We start from the raw sequence: 26,593 nt of genomic DNA, 5'->3' as shown, positions 1-26,593 counted from the left end.
AAGGACGATAATAAATATATATTATTGAAAAAAAAAAACATGCAAACATGTTTATATACAGATAATACAAACAGCAAAATAGGTAATTTTTTTTAACTTGTACCTCAATTTTAACATTATTATGTATTTGCAGGCCGATATACCAATTTCGTCGGGATTGATAGGTACTCGTGACAGCAGAATTAGAATAAACATGTGTTGTATTTGATAAAAATTGAACTTTGACTGATAGGCGAGAAGATTGTTAACTGCAAACGTCTGTCATTATCACCGTTTTCTTGGCCGTTACTTAAAAACACGTCGATACGCCGGCTTATTTACTCCCGCGTTCAGCTTTGTACGAAACTGACGCTACCCCCGTATTAGTTAAGTATTCAATATGTATAAATTGTTTAAAAAAGGAGGTGTATCGCGTTATACTGCTAATTATTTGAAACGTTTAAGCAATGAGAGGTACTTAGCGACGAATCCGAGCCAAGATGTTGTTTCTTCGGCGGATGTTGTCATTATTGGTAAGTTTGTTTACTTATGTTACATCATTAAAAATATGTATAGATACCGACGACAATTAGTGCCGTTTCCAAATTATGCTCGTACTAATTAGGTGTAATAGCAATTTGCGAATTTAAAAAGTTAAATATGGAATAACCACTTTAATTTTACAAAAATATTAAATATGTGATATCAGATGGGGTAACTAACCCGAAGTAGTAAATCATTACTCTGAATTTATGTACTTAATACACAGCTCCCTTGAGTACAAATATTGAGCCTAATCCGAATTTATAAAATAGTTACTTGAGTAGTTTTTTAAATATCTATAAGTATGTCAATTTAGTAGTCGTTCACCCCGCCAACTCACAAGCCTATAAAATGAGTGGAGTATCTTACTGTAAACATTATAACTTATGATAATATTATCAGATGCGAACGTCATCGTAATATTCTCATGAATTTATATTTTAATATAATTGTGTAGGTATCTACAATCTTACATATTTATTTATAGCATTATTGTCAAGTTAAAAGGAACCAATTGCTTTATTATCTAATTATCGTCTACAGTTACTATTGTAACGAAGTAGGTTACTGACTGAAACCACTGACATGACTACAGAAATGGATGGGCGCTGGACAGGACCTTTATAAAAAAAACTAAATTTTGTTTCATTTTTTAAATACTTAAGTAAGTTTGTGGTGTTTAGGCGGAGGTATAGCGGGATGCAATACTCTGTACCAACTTACTAAGCGAGGCGTGAATGCTGTCCTTCTCGAGCGAGCCAAAATAACCAGCGGGACGACATGGCACACAGCAGGTAATTATTAAAAGGCGGGGATTCCACCAGTGTGCGGCACTTTGCGGCACAAGCATAATCTGTACACAAATGCTTGTTTCGTTTAAGTAAACCGCTCACTGGTGGAATCCCTTTATGTTTCGTTTCATCAAAGATAGTAGAATGTATAGAGAGTTACTGTCATGGTAAATTATGTAGCCACAGAACATTGCCTGCCCTCTTTCGACAGAAGATTAAAACTGTTAGAACGCACGAATTTGGCTTTCATCCTTATTCTTTTACTGATATGTGCTAAATATTGAAATTAACGCCATCTACTCGACAGTAGGCCAAAGGTTATGGCGCCATCGCTCAAAGAGATTGCACCATACCTTTGGCCTACTGTCGAGTAGATGGCGTTTATTTCAGTATTTAACAAATTAACACATATCAGTGAAATAATAAGGATCAAAGTCAAATGGCGTTCTAATAGTTTTAATCTTCTGTCGAAAGATGGCAGTAGGTAAATTTACTGCGGCTACATAAATTACTTTGACAATCCGCCTCTATTTCAAATTCTCTTTGGTTTCATTCAATCTTTTCATTCAAGGGGTCGTCCATTAATTACATCACACAAAATTTCGATGTTTTATACCTTACTGGTTGTTTAAAGATATTATAGTCCCTTCGTAAAATTTAAAGATATTAAATCAATTATTTACTAAAAAGCTAAGGCCTTGGTAAGAACGCAAATAATATCTAACCATTAAATTAAACCTTGCAAATTGGTTTTGCATTAATATTTATTTAATATACAATTATTAGTTGCACCTATAGGACTCAAAACTTAATGTTCCACAAAAGGACTTATGTACTCATACGAAGAAAACCGGACAAGTGCGAGTCGGACTCGCCCACCGAGGGTTCCGTACTTTTTAGTATTTGTTGTTATAGCGGCAACAGAAATACATCATCTGTGAAAATTTCAACTATCTGACTATCACGGTTCATGAGATACAGCCTGGTGACAGACGGATGGACGGACGGACGGACGGACGGACAGCGGAGTCTTAGTAATAGGGTCCCGTTTTTTACCCATTGGGTACGGAACCCTAAAAAAATGATGTCATCTGTTCACAGGCCTAGTGTGGTCGTTGCGCCCTTGCGACCTCGAAGTAAAGTTGCTGCAAGACTCTCGCAGAGTATATGAAAGTTTGGAGAAGGAAAGCGGCGACTACGCTGGTTGGATTAACAATGGCGGCATGTTCATCTCGCGCAGCAAGGTACATTTCATTGAAATAAGTGACGAAGAAGGACTTAATTTCTTCAAGGCTATATTTTCTCATATAAAGCCCCATTTTAAGTAGACGGTTCAAAAACTTTCATGCGATTTTCGTTACATTCAGATATTTGGTCGATCAACTGAATTCATTGTCCTTTGTAGGGACCGTCGAAATGGGGCTTTAGATGAGAAAAGACTTTTATAATGTGTATTACTCATACAAAATACAATCCTTAATCAAAATAAATAGTTGACGTCCTTAATGGTCACCATGTCACATTGACCTTTCAGTCCGTTCACTATTGTAGGTGCGAACTCAAGAATACATGAGACTGCACACGCTCGGCAAGGCGCTGGGTATCCCTAGCGACGTGCTGGACCCACATGAAGCACAGAAGCTGTTCCCCCTCTTGGATCCGAAGGTCTTCGAGATGGCGCTCTACTCCCCGCTGGACGGGACCATCGACCCTGACATGGCGTGCCGAGCGCTGATCAAAGTAGCTACTCGGAATGGAGGAAAGGTAACGTAACACCTAATAGCCTAATATTAGATAACATAGACATGTTACACTCCCACAAGGTGCCGGGACTGAAGCTGAAGAATTAGATAGTATTTTTCTTATTCCGCTGTCTTGGCGACCCTAAACAGATCTTGGCTTTCGATACGATTTAGCGCCAGCGCGCCCTGCCTTGAGCGTTTCCTCCCAGTTTTAGGCATTCAGGGCGTGTATCAGTTTTTTGAGTGGTATTTGTAACGACCGGACCATTTTTATTTACTAATATGTATTTATTTCGAAAACCCATTTCATTACAATTACCTACTCCGGTAATGAAAATAAGTGAAAAAAAATGAGTTGATTATTATTATTTATCCTTTATTTGTGGTTTATAAAGATCAGTATTATAGTGGCTTTAACTTTCCAGGTGTATGAAAACTGCCCGGTGCACGACATACACTACTCTCACAACATACTCGGCAACAAGGAAGTGACTGGCGTGCACACGGGTCAAGGCTTCATCAGGACTAAGTGCGTCGTCAACTGCGGAGGTATAATATACAATACAATACAATACAATACAATACAATACAATACCATACAATACAATACCATACAATACAATACCATTTATTTCTCTCATATAAGCTTACAGTAGTTAAACAATTCGCTTACACGGTAAAACAAATTATAAATACAAAGAAATAAAACTCAAATACAGTGAAAACAAAACAAATAGAAATATAAATAGAGCAGGTAGGAAAACAAATACAAAAAAGCGGCATAGCCTTAAACAAAGGTAAACATTTTAATATTAACTACCAAGTTCGGTATGGTTTAGAGCAGACATTGTGGCTTTGATAAATTTCCCCAACCTGTCAGTGAATAAGTCGGCATCCGGGACCTGGGTGAGTATATTATTTTTCTCAAAAATGGACGGCAAAGTCGACTTTGCCGTTTAAAAAATAGGTCGCAAAGCGCGTAGTTTATGGGCAGTCAAAAATTAAAAAGTTAAAACATTGCAGTCTCGATTTTGGGACTACAATGTTGCATACAAATTCCATTATTTGTCGAGTTCCAAACTTTTTAAAAGTTGAAATGGCCATATCAAATGAAGGCACAGGCCCATTAAACAGCCAAACAGATGATTAGTACCGCGACTATTTAGCTGTCTCAAATATAGCTGGTCAAGCAGATCTTGCCAGTAGAAAAAGGCGGCAAATTTGAAAAATGTAGGCGCGAAGGGATATCGTCCCATAGAAAATTTGAATTTCGCGCCTTTTTTTACTGACAAGATTTGCTTGACCAGCTATAGGTTGACGTATTTTCGGCAGAAAAATACACTTCTATTTTTTTATTAAAAAAATAAAAAGGCGGCAAAGCTAATTTTTTCAATTGTTTCTACTTTTTTCTGTGAAAATATATACGTAAGAACGTTGCTTTTGTAAAATATTTCTATGATATTTATATTTCTTGCACCATTTTTGAGAAAAGCACTATATATGACTCGGCTGGAAGGCTACTTGCTGGCTTCGGATTCAATTAAACGGACTCCCAAGGTCGTCCGTTTAAAACGAATCCTCAGCCTGCAAGTAGCTACTTCCGAGCCTCGACAATAATGTACTATATAAGAGCCATCTGGCTCGGGCGGTGGGCGCGTTTGCGTTGTGGCATGCACAGTGCGTGTCTCAGGGCTCACCAGGAGGCGCCGGCAACGCCGCGCGGGGCGTGCGCCTAAGTTATACCTACAGACAATAAACAAAGACTACAAAAATCAGATATGTAACAATTCAACCTGTATGCTCAGGTGCTTGGGGTCCGCGGGTGGCCCGTTTCGCCGGCGTGCCCGCGCTGCCGCTCATCCCCTTCAAACACGCTTACGTCGTGAGCGAAGCCGTGCCGGAAGTGCGCAACTGCCCCAACATCAGGGACCATGACGTCAATCTGTATTTCAAGATACAGGGCGAGAGTTGTAATATTGGTGGATACGAGAATAACCCGATCGTGCTTGACGAGGTTTGTGTTTATTTATTTATGGTTATTTTAACCCTTTTCCAGGCATTGTACGATTTATCGACCACACGCGCCAATTGATTTTCAATTTTAAGGTTCATTGCACTTTCGGAAAATGTGACTTGTCTTCAAATGAATCATCAAAGCTGGATTAATTTGAATATATTTGGATTGCTTTGAGAAAACCAGAGATTGGTGCGGACTGGAAAAGGTTTTGTACCCCTTGGGTGACAATCGTTATTTGAAATCCGGTGACTAACCTTATTCATAATACATAGGTACATTGTTAAAATGACTCTTAAGGATAAGGACAGACGATTTTATAATAGAGCTTATTATACTCGACATGCGTTTATGAATACCATCATAAGCCTTTGCTGTCCGTACACCGTCTATTATCGGGCTTGTTTTAGGAACCTTAATAGATGAACAGTTGAAAATTGAGTACATATTTGTAATATCCATCTTAATTTTGTATTAGGCACACACGTCTGCAAACGATACCACAATAATTAGAAATAAAGGAAACGTGGCAAAATGTTAAGAAGTTGCCAAATGTGACCTCCAGAGGGGTATAAAAAAATCAAGAAATACGTGTGGCGTAATGGGGTTGGCCGGTGGAAGTTTTTAGCAGATGGCGCCATCATAGCTTGCCCCGTCAATCCCTAGAATTGTGTCAAATTTTTGTTTTTTTAATACCCTGGATGCCAGCTCTTTAAGCCAAATCTCATAGAAAAAGGGGCAAGCTATGATGGCGCCATCTAGGCAAACCTTTGACAGTTGCCAACCCCATTTGTGGATTAGCCTCTACAGAGGTTCTTGGAGTTGTGTAGTTTTAATATTAAAATAAAACTTAAACCTACGTTTTGTTCTTTAACCGCCTTAAAAAAAAAACAACGGGTTGCAGTCCAGGAGTGCCGACAGAAGTGAAAACTCAATGACTAGTCCAAAATGTCTGCAGCACTATGTATAATTGACCCATCCCATCCTCCTTTCTATTGAAAAACTTTATTTCCGAAATTGCTGGTCAGTGAGCTTGTTTAAAATTCGAAATTCAAATTTGTAGCGTTAATTGTTTAAAATTCGAAAAGAAATTGTAAAGTTACCTTGCAGACCTCGCATCTAAATATATTTGGTCATGATATTTTGAGTTTTATTCACCAGTACTAGAGTTCACTTTTATTAGCGATATCATCAAGATGTAGCTTTATTGAATTATATTTGAGTGATATAAAGTTAGAATGTAACTGTGAGATCCTTGTATTTCAACCCGTACAAGATTAGAACCTTTTTCATGTAATGTCATTGAGTTTTTCTTTATTGATTTAAATGCCATCTAAATGAGTGGCCATCTAAACGTTACGGTCACGTGATCGCTTTGCGCTGTCTCGAGTTTATCATTTTTTCCCCACCTCAAAAAGTGCCCTTCGCCGCTAAAGAAGTTTTCTCTTCAAAAATATTAAAGATATACACTTTTGTTATTTTTTTTTATCTAACTACTAGCTTTCGGACCATCAACAATTCCACCTTTACGACTTGGACTGGGACGTGTTCGGCGTGCACATGGAGAGCGCGGCATCGCTGTGCCCCAAGCTGGCCGGCGTCGGCGTGAAGAGCACGGTGTGCGGCCCGGAGTCCTTCACGCCCGACCACAAGCCGCTGCTCGGGGAGGATCCTAACGTGTTCGGTGAGTGTTATAGTTGTGTGTCTACCAACAATTCTATCTATACGGAGGACTTGGACGTGTTCGGCGTGTGTATGGAGAGAGCGGCGTCGCTGTGCCCCAAGCTAGCCGGCGTCGGCGTGAAGAGCACGGTGTGCGGCCCGGAGTCCTTCACGCCTGACCACAAGCCGCTGCTCGGGGAGGACCCTAACGTATTCGGTGAGTGTTATAGTTGTGTGTCTACCAACAATTCTATCTATACGGAGGACTTGGACGTGTTCGGCGTGTGTATGGAGAGAGCGGCGTCGCTGTGCCCCAAGCTAGCCGGCGTCGGCGTGAAGAGCACGGTGTGCGGCCCGGAGTCCTTCACGCCTGACCACAAGCCGCTGCTCGGGGAGGACCCTAACGTGTTCGGTGAGTGTTATAGTTGTGTGTCTACCAACAATTCTATCTATACGGAGGACTGGGACGTGTTCGGCGTGTGTATGGAGAGAGCGGCGTCGCTGTGCCCCAAGCTAGCCCGCGTCGGCGTGAAGAGCACGGTGTGCGGCCCGGAGTCCTTCACGCCTGACCACAAGCCGCTGCTCGGGGAGGACCCTAACGTGTTCGGTGAGTGTTATAGTTGTGTGTCTACCATCAATTCCACCTGTACGAGGGACTGGGACGTGTTCGGCGTGTGTATGGAGAGGGAGGAGGACCCTAACGTGTTCGGTGAGTGTTATAGTTGTATGTCTACACACACAACTATAACACTCACCGAACACGTTAGGAACAATTCCACCTGTACGAGGGACTACGACGTGTTCGGCGTGCACATGGAGAGCGCGGCATCGCTGTGCCCCAGGCTGGCCGGCGTCGGCGTGAAGAGCACGGTGTGCGGCCTGGAGTCCTTCACGCCGCTGTTCGGAGAGTACCCTAACGTGTTCGGTGACTAGAGAGATCCTTCAAGATATTAACTATAGTACTCATTCATACAGCATCGCGCTATCAGTGCTACAGTGGCCACTAGTCGCTGCTAGTCGGAGAGACAGAGTCCCATTAAGGGCAAGTTGCACCAACCACAATTGGCGGAATGATTTGATCAATATTTAATGAACGCTTAACCGGTGACAGGTGGTTCGATGCAACCGACCCTAAGCTATTATAGGAATACTACTACGTCATTTATGAGCAGCGCCATAGAGAGAGACAAATACAATCAGATGGTAGATCAGGAACTAATTTGTATGATATTTCAGGTCTGTATCACAACTGTGGTTATAACTCCGCTGGTATGATGTTCTCGGCTGGCTGCGGCATTCAGATGGCGGAGTGGATTCTCACTGGCAGGTAATAATGACTCGCTTGTTAGGGTTCTGTACCTCAAAAGGAAAAAACTAAACCCTTATTAGCCACGTCAAATTAAGCCGAATTTGGGCAAGCTGCGGAAATAATTCGTGTAGTTTTAAAATTGGTACAGGCATACCTTGTGGTGTCCAGATAAACATACTAAAAGTCCTCGAGGGTAGGGGGTGTGCTGGGGGTGTAGAGGGGTTGAAGGTACCTTTTTCCGCAGATTTTTCTAATTTGCTTAGGCTATATAGGATCACTCGTGTTTCTGTCTGTCTGTCCGTCTGTCACAGCCTATTTTCTCGGAAACAACTGGACCAATTAAGTTGAAATTTGATACACATATGTAAATTAGTGACCCAAAGACGGACATGTAACGTAAATAAATGAATTTTAAACATGGGGGCCACTTTTGGGGGGTAAATGAGGAAATTAAAAAAATAAAGTTTATCTCCGAAACTACTGCATCAAAAATAAAAAATAAATACATATAATAGTTCTTTACCTATAGATGACAGGAAACTTATTAGAAATGTGCAGTCCAGCGTGAGTCGGACTTAATGTACGGAACCCTTGGAACGCGAGTCCGACTCGCCCTTGGCCGGTTTTCTCTTCCACTTAATTCTGTTGGTTGGTAAAGTTTTTGCGCGGGTATTCTAGTAGAAAGTTTAGTTTTAAAATGTTTATACGACAACGGTTTCACTCATTTGAATTTTTAGTCGCTATTGGCGACATGTTTCGGGCTCGTCGGGGGTCCTTCCTCAGGCTAGAGTGCTCGCGGCGACTGCAACTCGTGCACTGATCGCGCCGTCCGCCTCGTTGCTCGTTGCGCGCGCGCTGACAGAGCGGGGGCGGGGGGCGCGGTGCACTCCAACCTCTTCTTCAATCTCTCTTAATATCTCTCTCTCTCTCAATATCTTAATATCGAAAGTTTAGTTTTAGTTTTGGGACTTTTGTTTTTTTTTTGTTAGCCTGGTTAAGTGTCCCACTGCTGGGCAAAGGCCTCCCCTCCTTTCCTCCACTCAACCCTGTGATTTGTACGTTCCCGCCAATCCGGCTAAAATGCGTCCAAGTCGTCGTTTTGGGGCTTATTATGTTATTAATTATTATTATTTGTATCTCCTTAGATATCACGGGCCTATAAATCCCGGTCTTTTGATAGGCTTGCGTGGGGATATAGATCCAACACGTAGAGGCCCTTTGGAGAGCTTTAATGTCATGTAGAACGCCAGCTGGAACCCGTTCACAGGCGCAACAATAGACACCCATGAACCGGTCTCAGCAGGCATTGGGACTATTGTAGAAAAAGTGAACAGTAGACCGGTCTATGGATTGATGTTTGGGTGGACAATGAGATTGGGCTATTGTAAAAGAGGTCCGGACACCTGCCATAACAATGTTAACACCGTCATCGAGGCAGGCGGTGACTCGCCGCTGACTAGATGGGCCCCTGAAATTGCCGTCGTAAAGACGACCAGGAGCAACATCGGTGTGAGCGGCTCAGGGGTGTCGAGAGGTGTGCGCCGCTTTCTACCCAGTGGCTGTTACCAGCCACTGTGCCAACTCGCGTCTTATGCATCTTTCACTTCCACCCCTGGAGCATATAGCTCTAGCGACTCCTCTCTGGACGGCCAATGAAGGCAAACCAGAGCTGAGAGCCCTGCGGGTCCCCTTGGGGTCCACTCTGAAACCCTCTTTAATTATTATTATTATTATTGACTTAGTGCCAGTTGCACTTGACAGACTGATCAAATGTCACAAGGCGCGCCGCGGCGGTTTACTATGAAACTTTCCATACAATCAAATTTAGCGAACTCTTTAACGATGACGAACAGTTTGGTGCAACCGACCCTTAGACTAATACAAATAATTAGGTAGCACGTAGTCAATCTATGAAAGTCCGTCCGATATGTTACCAATGAATTCGCTCAATGGTGTCGCATGCATAAGCAGTTGCGTGAATTCACTCGAAGCGTCTATTTTTCATTAGCCCTCGGTGTAGGCTCTGCCTACGTTATAGTGAGATTTTACACTAGGTACTGAACTTGATTTAACTACGGTAAACTTGTTCTAATACTACTCCAACAGATATTTTATTGTAAATTAATGTGTTCCCGCGGACCTCTGCAACCCAGGATTGCCTCACAAAACAATATTTAAATCTATTACAATAAGCATTTCTCTTATCGCTTTGTTTACTCAGTCAACTATAATTAGATCATTGACTTAATACATTGGTCACTAACAATCACCACAACTACGCCTTTGACGTAATAATCATGAATGATATTTACTTTTTTGTGTTTTAATTAACTAGTAGTTCGCCCCGAACTGAGAACTCGCGGTTCGCCAAAAAGATCAATTGAATGCAGCGCTACTTAGTCTTAGAGATGGGCATTTCGTAATTGATTCCTAATTCCACGATTACTTGAAATTACTTTGCAATCTGATTACCGATTCCCAGATTACTTTGTAATCTAACAATACCGAATTACTAAGTACAATTCCATTTGAGGAATCAGGAATAAATTTTCCAAATATTACAATTACTAGTAATTGGAATCAATGTCGATTCCTCATTACATATTGATTGATTGATTCCTTTCAGATTACATTTCGTACTACTACAATCAAAAGTACATTTCGATAGTAGATATAGATGTTGTTGACTTACTAGGATGCATCTATACCTTATTTGAAACAGGTGTGCAGATTTCGAAAACGATGACGATGACCTATAAAACGATATGCATGACGACTTTAATGCCTGACTTTAATGACGACAAAATTTTCATCATTTAAAAAAAATCTTCATATAAAAATAGTATTTCATACAATCGCGATACAATAGAGAGGTCTTCAGTCGAGCACCGTGTTCAGGCAACGAAGCTTGCTGAGTTGCCCAAGTAGGCACGAGACTGAAAAGCTTGACTACATCACTATTGTATACAATACTTTTTCTACAAGTCAAATAAATAATACTTTAAAGTCTTTAAACTAGTAGAATCATACAAACAAACTACACCAAAAGTATACAGCTAAGATACGCGAGTATATAGCCGCGATACCTTCATGGTACGCGCCCCGGCTGCCGCGCCCCGCGCCCCGCGCCCCACGGCGGGCTGGTCAACGACACCTTCTCGTAACTCATGAGGCCCTGGTACTTGCTCCGCGCTAAATTCAATTTTTAAACAGTTTTTTTCTCGATTTTAGCCACCGTAGCCTATGGAGACTAACAAGTAACGCTAAGCGGTTTTCGTAGTCTATGGATGTTTATATATTAAGGGTGTCACATGCGCGTTTCTGACTTATGAAGCAATTGTTCCTACAATACAACCTAAAATAATAAATGTGTAAACCGAGCACTTTTATTTGATACCACTCGACCATACTTTCTTGCAATTAAAATGTCCAGAATAGCAAGACCCCTCACAAATAGCTTTTTAGCACATTAAGCTCTTCTACCTCAATAACCTCTTGTTCGAGCCAGCTCAAAATTTAATGACTAAAATATAATGCCCTCAACTATACGTTCACCCAATTCCATTTAAATTAGAACATTTTTACTTAAGTTATCGAGTATCAAACTATCCTCTGATAGTTCAGCTTAAAAACATCGAAATGCCGGGACGTGCCCCTAGCCAGCCGTGTGCAAAGTCGAATGTAAGAACTTCACTTCGCTTCGCTCGCTCGTTCGGCTATATCTTAATTAGGTTCTTAAATTTTCACAAGTATTAAAAGAGCATCGTCTCTAAACAGTCCTGTGATTTCAATTCATATTCAGACTTGAATCCTAAACTTCATACAAAGCACTGGGCATATTCGCCTAATTATTTTCTAAAGTTTTAAATGAATAATCATCTCAACCCACTCCCAGGCCCCAATACAACATGTTCACATTCGACATCCGCCGCTTCTCGCCCGCCCAGATGTCGCGCTCGCACTGGGTCCGCGAGAGCAGCCACGAAGCCTACGCCAAAAACTACAGCGTGGTGTTCCCTAACGACGAGAAACTAGCAGGCAGGGACACCAGCCACGACGCGCTGCACCAGGAGCTGGTGGAGGACGGCGCCGTCATGCAGAGCAGGGGCGGCTGGGAGCGCCCCGGGCTTTTCCTGCCCGGACAGATTGTAACTATCGTTCATGAGTAGCTAGCAGGCAGGGACACCAGCCACGACGCGCTGCACCAGGAGCTGGTGGAGGACGGCGCCGTCATGCAGAGCAGGGGCGGCTGGGAGCGCCCCGGGCTCTTCCTCCCCGGACAGATTGTAACTATCGTTCATGAGTAGCTAGCAGGCAGGGACACCAGCCACGACGCGCTGCACCAGGAGCTGGTGGAGGACGGCGCCGTCATGCAGAGCAGGGGCGGCTGGGAGCGCCCCGGGCTCTTCCTGCCCGGACAGATTGTAACTATCGTTCATGAGTAGCTAGCAGGCAGAGACACCAGCCACGACGCGCTGCACCAGGAGCTGGTGGAGGACGGCGCCGTCATGCAGAGCAGGGGCGGCTGGGAGCGCCCCGGGCTCTTCCTGCCCGGACAGATTGTAACTATCGTTCATGAGTAGCTAGCAGGCAGGGACACCAGCCACGACGCGCTGCACCAGGAGCTGGTGGAGGACGGCGCCGTCATGCAGAGCAGGGGCGGCTGGGAGCGCCCCGGGCTCTTCCTCCCCGGACAGATTGTAACTATCGTTCATGAGTAGCTAGCAGGCAGGGACACCAGCCACGACGCGCTGCACCAGGAGCTGGTGGAGGACGGCGCCGTCATGCAGAGCAGGGGCGGCTGGGAGCGCCCCGGGCTCTTCCTGCCCGGACAGATTGTAACTATCGTTCATGAGTAGCTAGCAGGCAGAGACACCAGCCACGACGCGCTGCACCAGGAGCTGGTGGAGGACGGCGCCGTCATGCAGAGCAGGGGCGGCTGGGAGCGCCCCGGGCTCTTCCTGCCCGGACAGATTGTAACTATCGTTCATGAGTAGCTAGCAGGCAGAGACACCAGCCACGACGCGCTGCACCAGGAGCTGGTGGAGGACGGCGCCGACCTGCAGAGCAGGGGCGGCTGGGAGCGCCCCGGGCTCTTCCTGCCCGGACAGATTGTAACTACCGTTTATGAGTAGCTAGCAGGCAGGGACACCAGCCACGACGCGCTGCACCAGGAGCTGGTGGAGGACGACGCCGTCATGCAGAGCAGGGGCGGCTGGGAGCGCCCCGGGCTCTTCCTGCCCGGACAGATTGTAATTACCGTTCATGAGTAGCTAGCAGGCAGGGACACCAGCCACGACGCGCTGCACCAGGAGCTGGTGGAGGACGGCGCCGTCATGCCGAGCAGGGGCGGCTGGGAGCGCCCCGGGCTCTTCCTGCCCGGACAGATTGTAACTATCGTTCATGAGTAGCTAGCAGGCAGGGACACCAGCCACGACGCGCTGCACCAGGAGCTGGTGGAGGACGGCGCCGTCATGCAGAGCAGGGGCGGCTGGGAGCGCTCCGGACCCGTTATTTATGAGTCGTTCACACGCTGGCTCGCTTTGAGCTTTATATTACTTTATAATGGCGCCCGCGCAGCCTAAGGCCCCATTCGCACGACAGCTTAAAAAGCGTCGCGTTAAAACCCGACGTTGGCGCTTTTTTACCGTTTCCAATATTTGTGTTCATACGAACGCTTAAAAATCACTTGTGAGTCGTACTGTCACGTACGCATCTCAGCAAAGCCATACTTTATTTGCTATTACGACGTATTATTTGAATATAGCTTGAATATTTCAGGAATTTGTAAGCATAAGTTGACATTTTTAAGGTGAAACTAATAATAATCTTGACGATTGACACCAAAAATTGACACTTGACAGCCAACTGACAGCAGCGCCGGCGCTTTTTTAACGCCTGTGAGAACAGATACACGGAGATCCGTATGCTCTATTCAATTTGACGCCAACGCTCAACGCCGAAAATCGAACAGTGTTCGATAAAAAAGCGCCGCGCTTAAAAACCGCCTTCGTGTGAATACATACATGGTTATCCATTTGCGTCATTCAAACGCTTTTTTAACGCGCGTTGAAAAAGCTGCCGTGCGAACGGGGCCTAAAGGTGCAATTTGATTGACTAGATTGTAATATAGGTTTATCTTACTGTTGGTCATACAGACGTGCGCTTATATAGTATGTTTTCTCTCTCTCTCTCTTCGGTTTTAGTTTCATTTTCATTTTTTTTATAAAAAAAAAATAGTTTGAAAAAACAATTGCTAGGTTGATTTGTGTAAGATGGTCCCTAGATATTCATGTACCTATGTACCTATTTGTTGATTTATTTAAAGCCATACAAAATGTTTATAAAGATATATTTTTGCAGGTTCGCGTGCAGCAGTACGATTGGTATGGAAGCAACAACTACCCGAAGAACACAGATACGCGCTACGAAGAGATAGTCAAAGGGGATTATTCCTTCGACTTCTCAAAACACTTCCCTATAGTAAGTAATTTCGAAATCTCGTATATTTTGATACTAGGCCTCCTCTTAGGCTATTCTCAAGTCTAACTTCTTAAAGCACTTTGCAAAAATATGACAACTGATGAAGAAAACACCACAAGTATATATATATTATATATCTCTCTCTCTTTAATCTTAGCGTCGTCTCATGCTTCGGTCCGCTCGAAGCCTAAGAATTTGCTTTATTGTCGCACGGCTTTACTTAATCTGACTCTTGAATTTACTTTTCTTGTGCAAAATACGGCAGACCCAGTTTTCGTAGCGAAAATGTATGGCGCTGAATGGCGTACGTAAAGTTATATGCCACCATGCGCAGCACAGTGCTATCTACATCACTTGTCAAGACTGTCGCTACAATATTTTGCTCATCCCTATAAGGCTGCTTTTACCTTGTTTATAATACTGATTACATAAATCAAATTATATAAAAAATATTATATACCTACAACGAAATACAAGTGGTAAACATAATAAAACAATTTGAATTACAGATCCAAGAAGAAGCCCTAGCGTGCAGAAACGGCGCCGCCCTGTTCAACATGTCGTACTACGGCAAGTTCTACATCACGGGGCCTGACGCGCAGAAGACCGCCGAGCTCGCGTTCACGGCTGATCTGTCCAAGAAAGACGATAAGTAAGACACGTAACTTCAGTCTCTTTCACACACATACACTAGCGTGCAGAAACGGCGCCGCCCTGTTCAACATGTCGTACTACGGCAAGTTCTACATCACGGGGCCTGACGCGCAGAAGACCGCCGAGCTCGCGTTCACGGCTGATCTGTCCAAGAAAGACGATAAGTAAGACACGTAACTTCAGTCTCTTTCACACACATACACTAGCGTGCAGAAACGGCGCCGCCCTGTTCAACATGTCGTACTACAGCAAGTTCTACATCACCGGGCCCGACGCGCAGAAGACCGCCGAGCTCGCGTTCACGGCTGATCTGTCCAAGAAAGACGATACGTAAGACACGTAACTTCAGTCTCTTTCACACACATACACTAACGTGCAGAAACGGCGCCGCCCTGTTCAACATGTCGTACTACGGCAAGTTCTACATCAGCGGGCCCGACGCGCAGAAGACCGCCGAGCTCGCGTTCACGGCTGATCTGTCCAAGAAAGACGATAAGTAAGACACGTAACTTCAGTCTCTTTCACACACATACACTAGCGTGCAGAAACGGCGCCGCCCTGTTCAACATGTCGTACTACAGCAAGTTCTACATCACCGGGCCCGACGCGCAGAAGACCGCCGAGCTCGCGTTCACGGCTGATCTGTCCAAGAAAGACGATACGTAAGACACGTAACTTCAGTCTCTTTCACACACATACACTAACGTGCAGAAACGGCGCCGCCCTGTTCGACATGTCGTACTACGGCAAGTTCTACATCACCGGGCCCGACGCGCAGAAGACCGCCGAGCTCGCGTTCACGGCTGATCTGTCCAAGAAAGACGATACGTAAGACACGTAACTTCAGTCTCTTTCACACACATACACTAACGTGCAGAAACGGCGCCGCCCTGTTCAACATGTCGTACTACAGCAAGTTCTACATCAGCGGGCCCGACGCGCAGAAGACCGCCGAGCTCGCGTTCACGGCTGATCTGTCCAAGAAAGACGATAAGTAAGACACGTAACTTCAGTCTCTTTCACACACATACACTAGCGTGCAGAAACGACGCCGCCCTGTTCGACATGTCGTACTACGGCAAGTTCTACATCACCGGGCCCGACGCGCAGAAGACCGCCGAGCTCGCGTTCACGGCTGATCTGTCCAAGAAAGACGATAAGTAAGACACGTAATTTCAGTCTCTTTCACACACATACACTAGCGTGCAGAAACGGCGCCGCCCTGTTCAACATGTCGTACTACGGCAAGTTCTACATCACCGGGCCCGACGCGCAGAAGACCGCCGAGCTCGCGTTCACGGCTGATCTGTCCAAGAAAGACGATAAGTAAGACACGTAACTTCAGTCTCTTTCACACACATACACTAGCGTGCAGAAACGGCGCCGCCCTGTTCAACATGTCGTACTACGGCAAGTTCTACATCAGCGGGCCCGACGCGCAGAAGACCGCCGAGCTCGCGTTCACGGCTGATCTGTCCAAGAAAGACGATAAGTAAGACACGTAACTTCAGTCTCTTTCACACTGCGATCATATGTAACCATGGATACCGCCTTTAGGAACATTACCGTTCAAATTCTCGGGCCAAATTAGCACACATACACAATTACGCCTACATTCAAATAAGACGACGCGTTTACAGAGCCTGTAATCAAAGCTGGTAAACAAAATAAGAGTCATCTTTATTACACTAATGGTACATAGCTAAGTGTAGATGAAATGCATATAATGTCAATAACTACCAATCAGCGACATTAATCCGCTAATAACCTTCTTGCTGTACGTACTGGCCGCTGAGAGTTCGCGGTTCATATTTGATTAGAATATGACTTGGACAGGGATAGGTTTATGCCATACAGTGAAGAACCAGTCAAATAATTCACGTATAATAATTTAATGCAGATTAAAAGATAACTAGTTAAAATGTTGTTATGACATGACAGACTAACTCAACATAAGTAAATATATCATTGTTGTATAAATGTATTCCGCTATAATAAGTATTTTGTATATTTTATTATCAATCTGCATGGCAGTGCGAAGTCACGTTCAGGTATAGTCTGTCCGTTTTTCTAAGATCAAGTACGCCATAGTAAATGTATCGCGAACTTGATCTTAGAAATCGGACTGGCTATACAGTCTGTAAAATTTACATCGGTACACGAATCGGGTCAAAAATATTTGAACAGGCGGAGTCACAATAAATCCCCACTTTCAGTTCAGAATATTTTATATGTATATAGCCGGTCAAGCAAGTTTGTCAGTAGAAAAAGGTGCAAAATTAAAATTTTGTATAGGACCTCAGCCGTTCGCGCGCTTACGTTTTCTAAATTTGCGGAATTTGCCGCTCTTATAATATTTTAAACTTTCGCGTTTTGAACACATTAACTCACATTATACGAAACGAAACTGATTTACGTCGGTAAATCAAGGTAATTGAATATAATTCGCGTTAAACCCGTCTATAATGTGAGTTAATATGTTTGCCGCTCTTTTCTACTGACAGAAATGGCTTGAGAGAGAACCTACATATATGTGACAGTAGAGGGTGGATTCAAATGATCAACATTTTCAGATAATGTGTGTATTTGTTAAATTAATTCAGTGAAAGCATGATAGGAAAAATGTATCTACATATAGGAGACCGGGTATGATTATCTCACGGGTTATATCTCATGAATAGAACATATTCTAGATATCTTGCCAGGCATCCACTCAATTTCATGTCTCTCTAATTGGACACCTTTTTTCCATAGTTCTCTGCGAATAGCATCTTGTGGGAATCTGAATGGAAAGTAATGTAAAATGACAATACCAAATTTGATTATTAATTTGAAATAACTAGGTAGTTTTTTTATAGCTCCATCTCATGAAATAAAAAAGGAAAATACGAATCTGTAAGAAGGAATTTATTACTACATTTATAATTATATAGAAAATACCTAAACCAAACACAAGTTAATAAAATAGTCTACTTCATTTAGCATAACACCATCCCTGTTATCCATGCAATTTAAAAAGTCGTATGTTGTTATGAAAGTCGTATGCAGTTGTTACGTTTTAGCTTAGCACGGTAGTATTGAAAACAAATCGTCATGTTTTTTCCAAATTCTACTGAAGTTATCTGTTTACTACAAGGGAAAAGTGATTCCACTGTCCTTGGTATGAACTAAAATAACTTCTGCACCACTTCACGACACATGAATATATTTTTAATTACAAAAAAACGTTGTTTTTATAAATCAATTTAGCCATTTGTCACTGACTGTCATCTCGGTGGTACTGAGATTGCCAATCGAGCAGTTTGTAAGTACCGCCTATCGCGGGGTAGTTTGCGTTGGGTCATAATTGAGCGGACAGAATACTTCCATGTATAGCATTTCGCTGCTTTCACACACATACACTAGCGTGCAGAAACGGCGCCGCCCTGTTCATCATGTCGTACTACGGCAAGCCACCGATCCTTTTTATCTCACGGCACTATAAACGTGTATAAAACAAGTCTTTCTATCGAGGAATTTTTCCGACAAACACAGGCAGAATCGTATAGCAGAAGCGTATAGGCAGGATAGCGTTGGGGTTAGCTGGTGACGAACGCTAATAAGCAGATATATCATATAGGTCATGTACCTTGTACTATAATCGCATTATGTTATAAACGAATGTAATCCTAATCACACACATGGGTAAAGAACAGTATTTAGATATAATTTAAAATGTCGTCGATAGTTTCATTTCAATACACGAAATATTGTTGCGTGCGTGGCTCGTAGCTAGTACTTTAGGTACACTGGCGTTCAAAAGTGCATGGAGATGTTTCAACCGTCATATTAAGGCATTACGGTCGACATCTATCCAAGCACTTTTGAACGCCACTGTACACCTATCCTAAGGCTTAAAACGCTCTGCGATTATTTTTTTGTGAGCTGGTGCAACTCAGCTGAAACGTCGGAATTAAAGGTAAAAACAATGAAATAATATCGCGGTAGATCCGTTTGTGTAATTAATTTTTTTTTTTGTGGTTTCAGACTTCATAAGCGCACGCACTTGCAAGACTGAAACCGCAAAAAAATAGTCTGAAAACGCAGGAAATTAATCGCAGTGCGTTCTAAGCCTAACGCTTACATGTTGACAGGGTCGTATACACGCTGATGTTGAACGACAAGGGCGGCGTGGAAGCCGATGTCACTGTCAGCATCCTGGACGGCGGCAGCGGGCAGCTGCACGAACCTGTGTTCAAGGTATTGTCTCAAATATAACTTTGCTGTCCCAAGAATCAATGCTCAAAGCGTGGGCCCATAACTTAACACGTAGTCTCAAATATTTTTACTGTTACTGTCACTTGACACACTAATGGAAAGTCAACATCCAATAACCTTGTTAAATGGGGAAACTCTACTGTATGTTATGTTGATTCATAAGAACTGAAGTGAGATTTGTACTGAACTGTCAAAATTCTCATATATATTAACAATTTAAACACTGCCTTGCCCTATTAGCTAATGCTATTAATTGCCCTATTACCTGGTACTGACTGAACAATGTAGAGTTGCATATATAGTGAAATGGCCGTCAGAAATTCTAATAGTTATTTGTTTTACAAGGGGGCAAAGTTGTTGTTTAACCGCTCGTGCTAATATTGATACCCGCCCGAGCAAGCGAAAGATTCCAAAATTGAACCACGAGCGTAGCGAGTGGTTCGAATAATGGAATCATGAGCGTTGCGAGGGTTTCAAAGCACGAGGGTTAAACAAAATTTGTCTCCGAGTGAAACAAAAATTTTCACCACACCAACCCGAAGCGAATATTAAATGTAAAATATCAAACAAAATCAAACCAAATCAAATCCAAATGAATGTTATTAAATATTTACCATCCAAAATTATCATTTAAAAGTCAATTCTACCAGCAAACATAAGAAAACAACTCAAAATTTGCATTTGATTACTTTGCCTCACATGTGAATAAAATGCAACTTTGCTATCTGTTTTTGAAGTGCAAAGTAAGCCTTTCCGAGCTGGTGTGGTGAAAATATCCTTTTTGCCTAGCCTTTACCCTATTTTTCCTAGCACGACGCAGCGCACACTTCCGATTCCTCAGCTCTAAATTCTATACAGTATATGCGTGATCTGTATCTAAAAAATATTGATGATAATAAATGACCTAGGGTCGCGGCTACTACGTGGTGACGAGCGGCTTCAGCGCGTCCCACAGCCTCGCGCATTTACGAAGGATCATCAACACACACAAGCTGCGAGCAACCATTACTGACGTCACCAAGCAGCTGTGCATTCTCAGCGTGCAAGGCCCGCACAGGTATCGTCCTTACCCCAATGCCACAAGATCGCGGTAACTATTGGTAACGAGTGGGTTCAGCGCGCCGCATTTACGAAGGATCATTAACACACACAAGTTGCGAGCAACCATTACTGATGTCACCAAACAGATGTGCATTCTCAGCGTGCAAGGCCCGCACAGGTATCGTCCTTACCCCAATGCCATAAGATCGCGGTAACTATGGTAACGAGTGAGTTCAGCGCGGCGCATTTACTAAGGATCATTAACACGCACAAGCTGCGAGCAACCATTACTGACGTCACCAAGCAGCTGTGCATTCTCAGCGTGCAAGGCCCGCACAGGTATCGTCCTTACCCCAATGCCATAAGATCGCGGTAACTATGGTAACGAGTGAGTTCAGCGCGGCGCATTTACTAAGGATCATTAACACACACAAGTTGCGAGCAACCATTACTGATGTCACCAAGCAGCTGTGCATTCTCAGCGTGCAAGGCCCGCACAGGTACCATCCTTAATGCCATAGCGAGGTAAATATTAAAGCCACTGAATTCTTTGTGCACTGCAGTTGGAACAAAAATACCGCTACTTGTTCTGAATGACAGGAAACAAACCCTTTTAAGACATACCATGAGCAGAATCTATCAGAGTGTGGTGTGCCCGGTGTGCCTAAAAACGATTTTACCTTCTTTTCTCTATGGTTAGTTTCGTATTCCTATAACAGTTTATTCTAAGATTGAGATTTGAGAAGAACACTGTTACACTATTTTCATCGCGAGCATTAAATTATTGACACTAAGGCGCTGACGCGGACCCACATACTTTGGTTGAAACATGTATGGCGATGGGCGTCAGCGTTAAGCGTGAACACTCGGAGCGTGGGTTCCTATTACTATTACGCCCTCTGGTTAGATGTTGCTAAAGCGAATGCAAGTGACTCCGGCAAGGTTATCTTATTATCTAAACATCTTTAATTTTCAGCCAGAGAATCCTTCAACGCTTCACCGACGCAGGTCTTTCGAACGACGCGTTCCCTGTGAGCACCCACCGCAGCATCCACTTCTCGAAAGCGCCCCACTCCCCGGACAACAAGACTTACACGTGCCGAGCCCTGCGCATCGGGTGGTCGGGCGAGCTCGGCTGGGAGCTGCACATACCTTCAGCGAATGCTGTCTCCATTTATAAGGCGTTGAGTCGCGCGCATGGGTTGAACAACGCTGGATGGAGGGCATTGACTTCGCTCAGTGCAGAGAAAGGTTTGTTAAATTTAATAATTCGGCATACTTTAATAGTATTTTTTCTACTAGTCGACTGTAATTCATGAATGAAGATTTCTTATACCAAACTGCAATTGGGTATTTTTAATGTATGGGCTCCCAACTCAACTATAATATTCATTTCGATACAGTTTAGTCAACTATAATGAAATTGACCAACCACAGCTCGCCGCGATCAAGAGGACGAAACAAAACCATAGCTCAAATTAATTATTTTAGGTTGTATAGTAGAAACAATTGGTTCATAAGTCAGAAACGCGCGTGTGACACCCTTAATATAGCAATATCCATAAGCCGCGTATCCATTAGAGGCAGCAGCGGCTGCCTCGCCCCGAGGCCGCGCAAGTGGAGACGCTTGCTCAACCTGAGGCTCGCCGCGACACGAAGCAAATTCGTGGCCGCGAGCCGAGCCATATTTTGTCGGTTTTTTTACCGTGCTCAAAGGAGCCTCAGTCCGAGCCGTGCATTTGATGGAGACGATCGACGCGTTTTGGCTTTAAACTGCACACGTTGCGGATCAAACTGAGGCGATTCGCTTCGAGCTGATCACAACGTGCCTCGAGCATTTGCCTCAGAGCGAGCAGCCTCAAACTGAGGCTGTTTGCTTCAAGTTGAGGCTGCTCGACCTGAGTTTGCCTCTAGTGGATACGGAGCTATAGACTACGAAAACCACTTAGTGTTGCTTGTTAGTCTCCATAGGCTACGGTGGCCAAAATCGAATTTAGCGCGGAGCAAGTACCAGGGCCTCATGAGTTACGAGAAGGTGTCGTTGACCGTTGGTCGCGTACCAGTATGAAGGTTACGCGGCTGCTCGCGAATCTTAGCTGTATACTTTTGGTTTGGTTTGTTTGTATGATTCTACTAGGTTAAAGTATTATTTTTGTTGACTAGTAGAAAAAGTATTGTATACAATATAGTGATATAATCAAGCTTTTCAATCTCGTACCTTACTTAGGCAACTTAGCAAGCTTCGTTGCCTAAACACGGTACTCGACTGAAAAACTCTCTATTATATCATGATTGTATAAAATACTATTATACAATCGTGATATAGTAGAGAGTTTTTCAGTCGAGTACCGTGTTTAAGGTACGAGATTGAAAAACTTGATTATATCACTATTTTATACAATACTTTTTCTACGAGTTAACTAAAATAAATAATGAATAATACCATACTTTTTACTTCTACTACCTGACTTATTTTAGGTACTCAAGTTAACAGAAATAGTAAAACAGTTAATATGAAAAACTACTACCTACTACGTACATTTTTTAAGGTGCATTGGGGTAATTACGGGAAAAAGATAAAAAAATATAGTGTTACCAAAATTAAGCCAATGCAATATTTAGTTCTACTACTGAATAAGAATAATGCAACACTCAAATCTAATCACGTTTCCTGAGTAGTGGGCAACATATTTTCATCGCTGTCACTCATTTTCATTTAGTATTTTTCACAGTTTCACTCACAAAACAAAAACTTTTACAAGTTTTCAAATTTCAATCTATGATCTGTTATACAAATCTATGATCTTTTATGTATAAAATATCATTGATTTCAATGCAGTGAAAATCTCGTGGGCGTCCATTGTGACTTGTAAAACTATACATAAAGCATAAAAGAGTGAAGTTTTTCAACGCTTTTAAAAATGGGTTTGGCCGGTCCAAGAATTTTACAGATGGCGGCAACATAGGTTTTACTTGTCAAACCTGCGAATATTGTGTATAACCTATGCTGGCGCCATCTATACAAACCTTTGACTGTTGCCAACCCCATTGAATGCCATTGCATCATTTCAACATTGGACCTGCAGGTTACCACCTATGGAACGCTGACGCGAGGTCGGACGACAATCCGATAGAAGCCAACCTCGGGTTCGCGTGCCGCAAGGGCGGCAACTACATCGGCAACGAGCAAGTCACCCGCGCCAGGCAGCAGGGAGTCACTAAGAAATACGCTTTCTTCACACTGGACGACAAGGTCAATATAATAATAACATTATCATCGAGGCGGGTAATGTAGCAATTTGCAGGCTTGAGTATTCATTTTAAACAGACGACCTCGAGAGTTCTGAGCTTTTTCTCCGAATTAATATTAATAGGGGAAATTACTGCAATGTTCTGCCGCCAGAGTGCAGCACTAAGCTTGCTAGTAAACCATAGAGTAACTTATAAATACTGTGCCTTAAACTGTTCTTACCAAGTTTTCACAGACAATAAAATATGACATTGATGCATCAAGGCGGTTTGTTAACAAGGGCCTACCGGGAAACGCGAAAATCGAAATTTAGCTGTCTGCCTCTTTATCGCTCGAATATGCAAGAGTGCTAGAGAGGTTAGATAACGAAATCTCGATTTTCTTGTTTCGCGGTAGACCTCCAGATTGTGATGGATAGTGGCAGTGGTGCCTCCTACACAGAGTTTTACGTAATATTCCCGTTTGATAATCCATATCATAAAAAGTCTTTTACAGAAGTAAGTATACAGCAGTTCTGCTATCTATACTGACAGACAGCGCATAGCCTAAACCTACCTTTTACCGCCAAAGACGTCAACTGACACGCGCGGCTACACACACACAATGTTCTGCCGCCAGAGTGCAGCACTAGCACAAACCGTAAACCATAGAGTAACTCATACGTACATACTATGCCATAAACAGTTTATTGGCAAGTTTTCACAGATTATTTGTTACGAAGAAACATGACATTGATGCATCAAGGTGCTTTGTTAACAATTTGTGCTAGTGGCGCCCCCCTTTGCGTAAAATACCCTATTGGTGGAAAGTTAGCTTATTCGGACGATGGACTCTATGAATGAATGAAACCATTCTTAATATTGCTTTTGTTCTCATTGTATGTAATTACACATTTTGACTGACTACTTCGACCCGTCTATAAATGTGAGTTAATATGTGTTCAAAACGCGAAAGTTTAAAATATTATAATTTTACATTGTATGTACTCGGTAATATTGAGACCTGCAAAAATATACTATTAAATATAAAAGGTACGTCTTTAAGGGGGTTTTCAGAAAAAATGGTACCATTTACTTTTGTCGAAAAACTATCCACTTTTGGGTTTATATAGACTCAGCATGAAGAGTACTATTGAATGAGACAAAGAAAAAAGTGTCCCCAGTTTTTTCATACAAATTTTGGGTGTCAGTTTTGTAACGGTCCATACAAAATATAACCCAAAAGTTGATGGATTTTTGAAAAAAGGAAATGGTACACTTTTAAGTGGAAATGCCCTTAAGTGTAATTGTTTACTTTTGATGATTATTAGTGATTAGTTATTTGCACACTAACGCCATTATCTATTTGACAAAGTCGTATGATTCTTTTGGTATTTACGTAGGTAATACCGGGTGTGGCCTGTAATACGAGCAAAAACTATAGGCTTTACTCCTCATACTGACCAACATTTGTTCAGCAACTTTTAAAAATAACTTGTGGTTTAATTTTTAATACACTTTAAAGTTCATTCTAAGATGCAATGTATTGCGAATTTTGTTATGTTTAAGGCGTGACAAGCAACGTCAAACACATGGTATAATAATATACTCCGCCTGGTACTCTATTCCGAGATTCGCGTATGACCTAACTGACACGGGCCTACGTCATCATGCTGTTTACAGGTTCTCAAACTTTAAAATGTGGGAGAATTTTAACCAACGGTGAAAATTATTTTAACGGCATTAATTTTAAGTTATTCATGTAGAAACATAGTAAAGTAAAACAAATCTAATGTATTAAATTAAACTTTATTTATCTATACAAGACAAACGTTTGAAAAACTAATTCACAGTTACACATTAATTACCAAGCTTACGACGTGAAAAGTTTGGAAAACACTGCGACTGCTGACACTGAGCGAGAAGGAAATAACAATTAACACGCGTTCGACAAGGACGACGGTCAGGGCATGAAGTTATCTAGATCCGAATTGTCAAATGTGACAGCGCTATCCTGTGTTGCCAGTAATGTAAACAGAATTACCCGAACGTCTGAAATTTCTTTCGTGAATCGGAAGATATTGCTAACGAATAATTAAAAATGACGTGTTATTGTAAAATATAAGATAAAATTCATATAAATGAAAATTATAAAATTATAAAGAAATATTTTAACTTATTAACCATAGGTATAATGTACCCATGTAACATGTTATGTTGAAATAAAGTGGCAATGTTATTGTGACGTAGGCCCGTGTCACTCTGGGAATAGAAGACCATGTTTTATTAGACCATGGTCAAACACAATGATATGACGTGGCGATGGCGTCCATTGAAGATAATATTTATTTTGTATGAAAAATAGGGCCTCTAAATACTTCATAATTTTTTAAAGTTGTTGAACAAAAGTGTCACCGTTTGAGGAGTACAATCTATGTTTTAATTATTTGCTCGTGTTACAGGCCACACTCGGTATAATAAGTTCGATTACACAATAAATATTTTTATAAATCTTTTCGGCAGGTTGCGCTATTCGGCCAAGAAGCCATATTCAGAAACGGTGAACCGGTTGGTTACCTCCGGCGCGGTGACTATGGTTACTATCTCGACAAACCCATCGGCATCGGCTACGTGAACAACAAGGGATCCGTAGTCACAAAAGACTACCTGGAAACCGGCGACTACGAAATCGAAGTAATGGGCAATAAATACAAAGCCACGTTGCACACCAGGTCTCCGTTCGACCCATCTGGCCAAAGAATCCTTGGCAACTATGGATGCGTGGAAGAGAATTCGCATGATCCTCATGCGGGCCAGAATGAAAAGGCTGGCGGTGTAGAATAATTTGTAAATCTGATCTCAATAAACGTTCTAGCATAGTTTAGTGTGG

General features: G+C 42.6%; 1 protein-coding gene across 1 annotated transcript; it reads left to right on the top strand.

The window, feature by feature from the left end:
- The first annotated feature begins 178 nt into the window (after positions 1-178).
- LOC134805043 (sarcosine dehydrogenase, mitochondrial) lies at positions 179-26,585 on the top strand. Its single transcript, XM_063778331.1, has 16 exons — positions 179-512; positions 1,206-1,316; positions 2,415-2,557; positions 2,865-3,077; positions 3,481-3,604; positions 4,861-5,069; positions 6,570-6,753; positions 7,968-8,058; positions 11,936-12,188; positions 14,404-14,523; positions 15,033-15,175; positions 19,311-19,416; positions 20,343-20,491; positions 21,452-21,726; positions 23,562-23,728; positions 26,227-26,585. The coding sequence occupies exons 1-16, from the start codon at positions 380-382 to the stop codon at positions 26,545-26,547; spliced, it is 2,742 nt and encodes a 913-aa protein (XP_063634401.1). The 5' UTR covers positions 179-379; the 3' UTR covers positions 26,548-26,585.
- Positions 26,586-26,593: the final 8 nt, after the last annotated feature.

The sequence above is a fragment of the Cydia splendana genome, chromosome Z, assembly GCF_910591565.1.
Source record: "Cydia splendana chromosome Z, ilCydSple1.2, whole genome shotgun sequence".
NCBI classification, from domain to species: domain Eukaryota; kingdom Metazoa; phylum Arthropoda; class Insecta; order Lepidoptera; family Tortricidae; genus Cydia; species Cydia splendana.
This window is presented reverse-complemented; position numbering and strand designations above follow the sequence as displayed.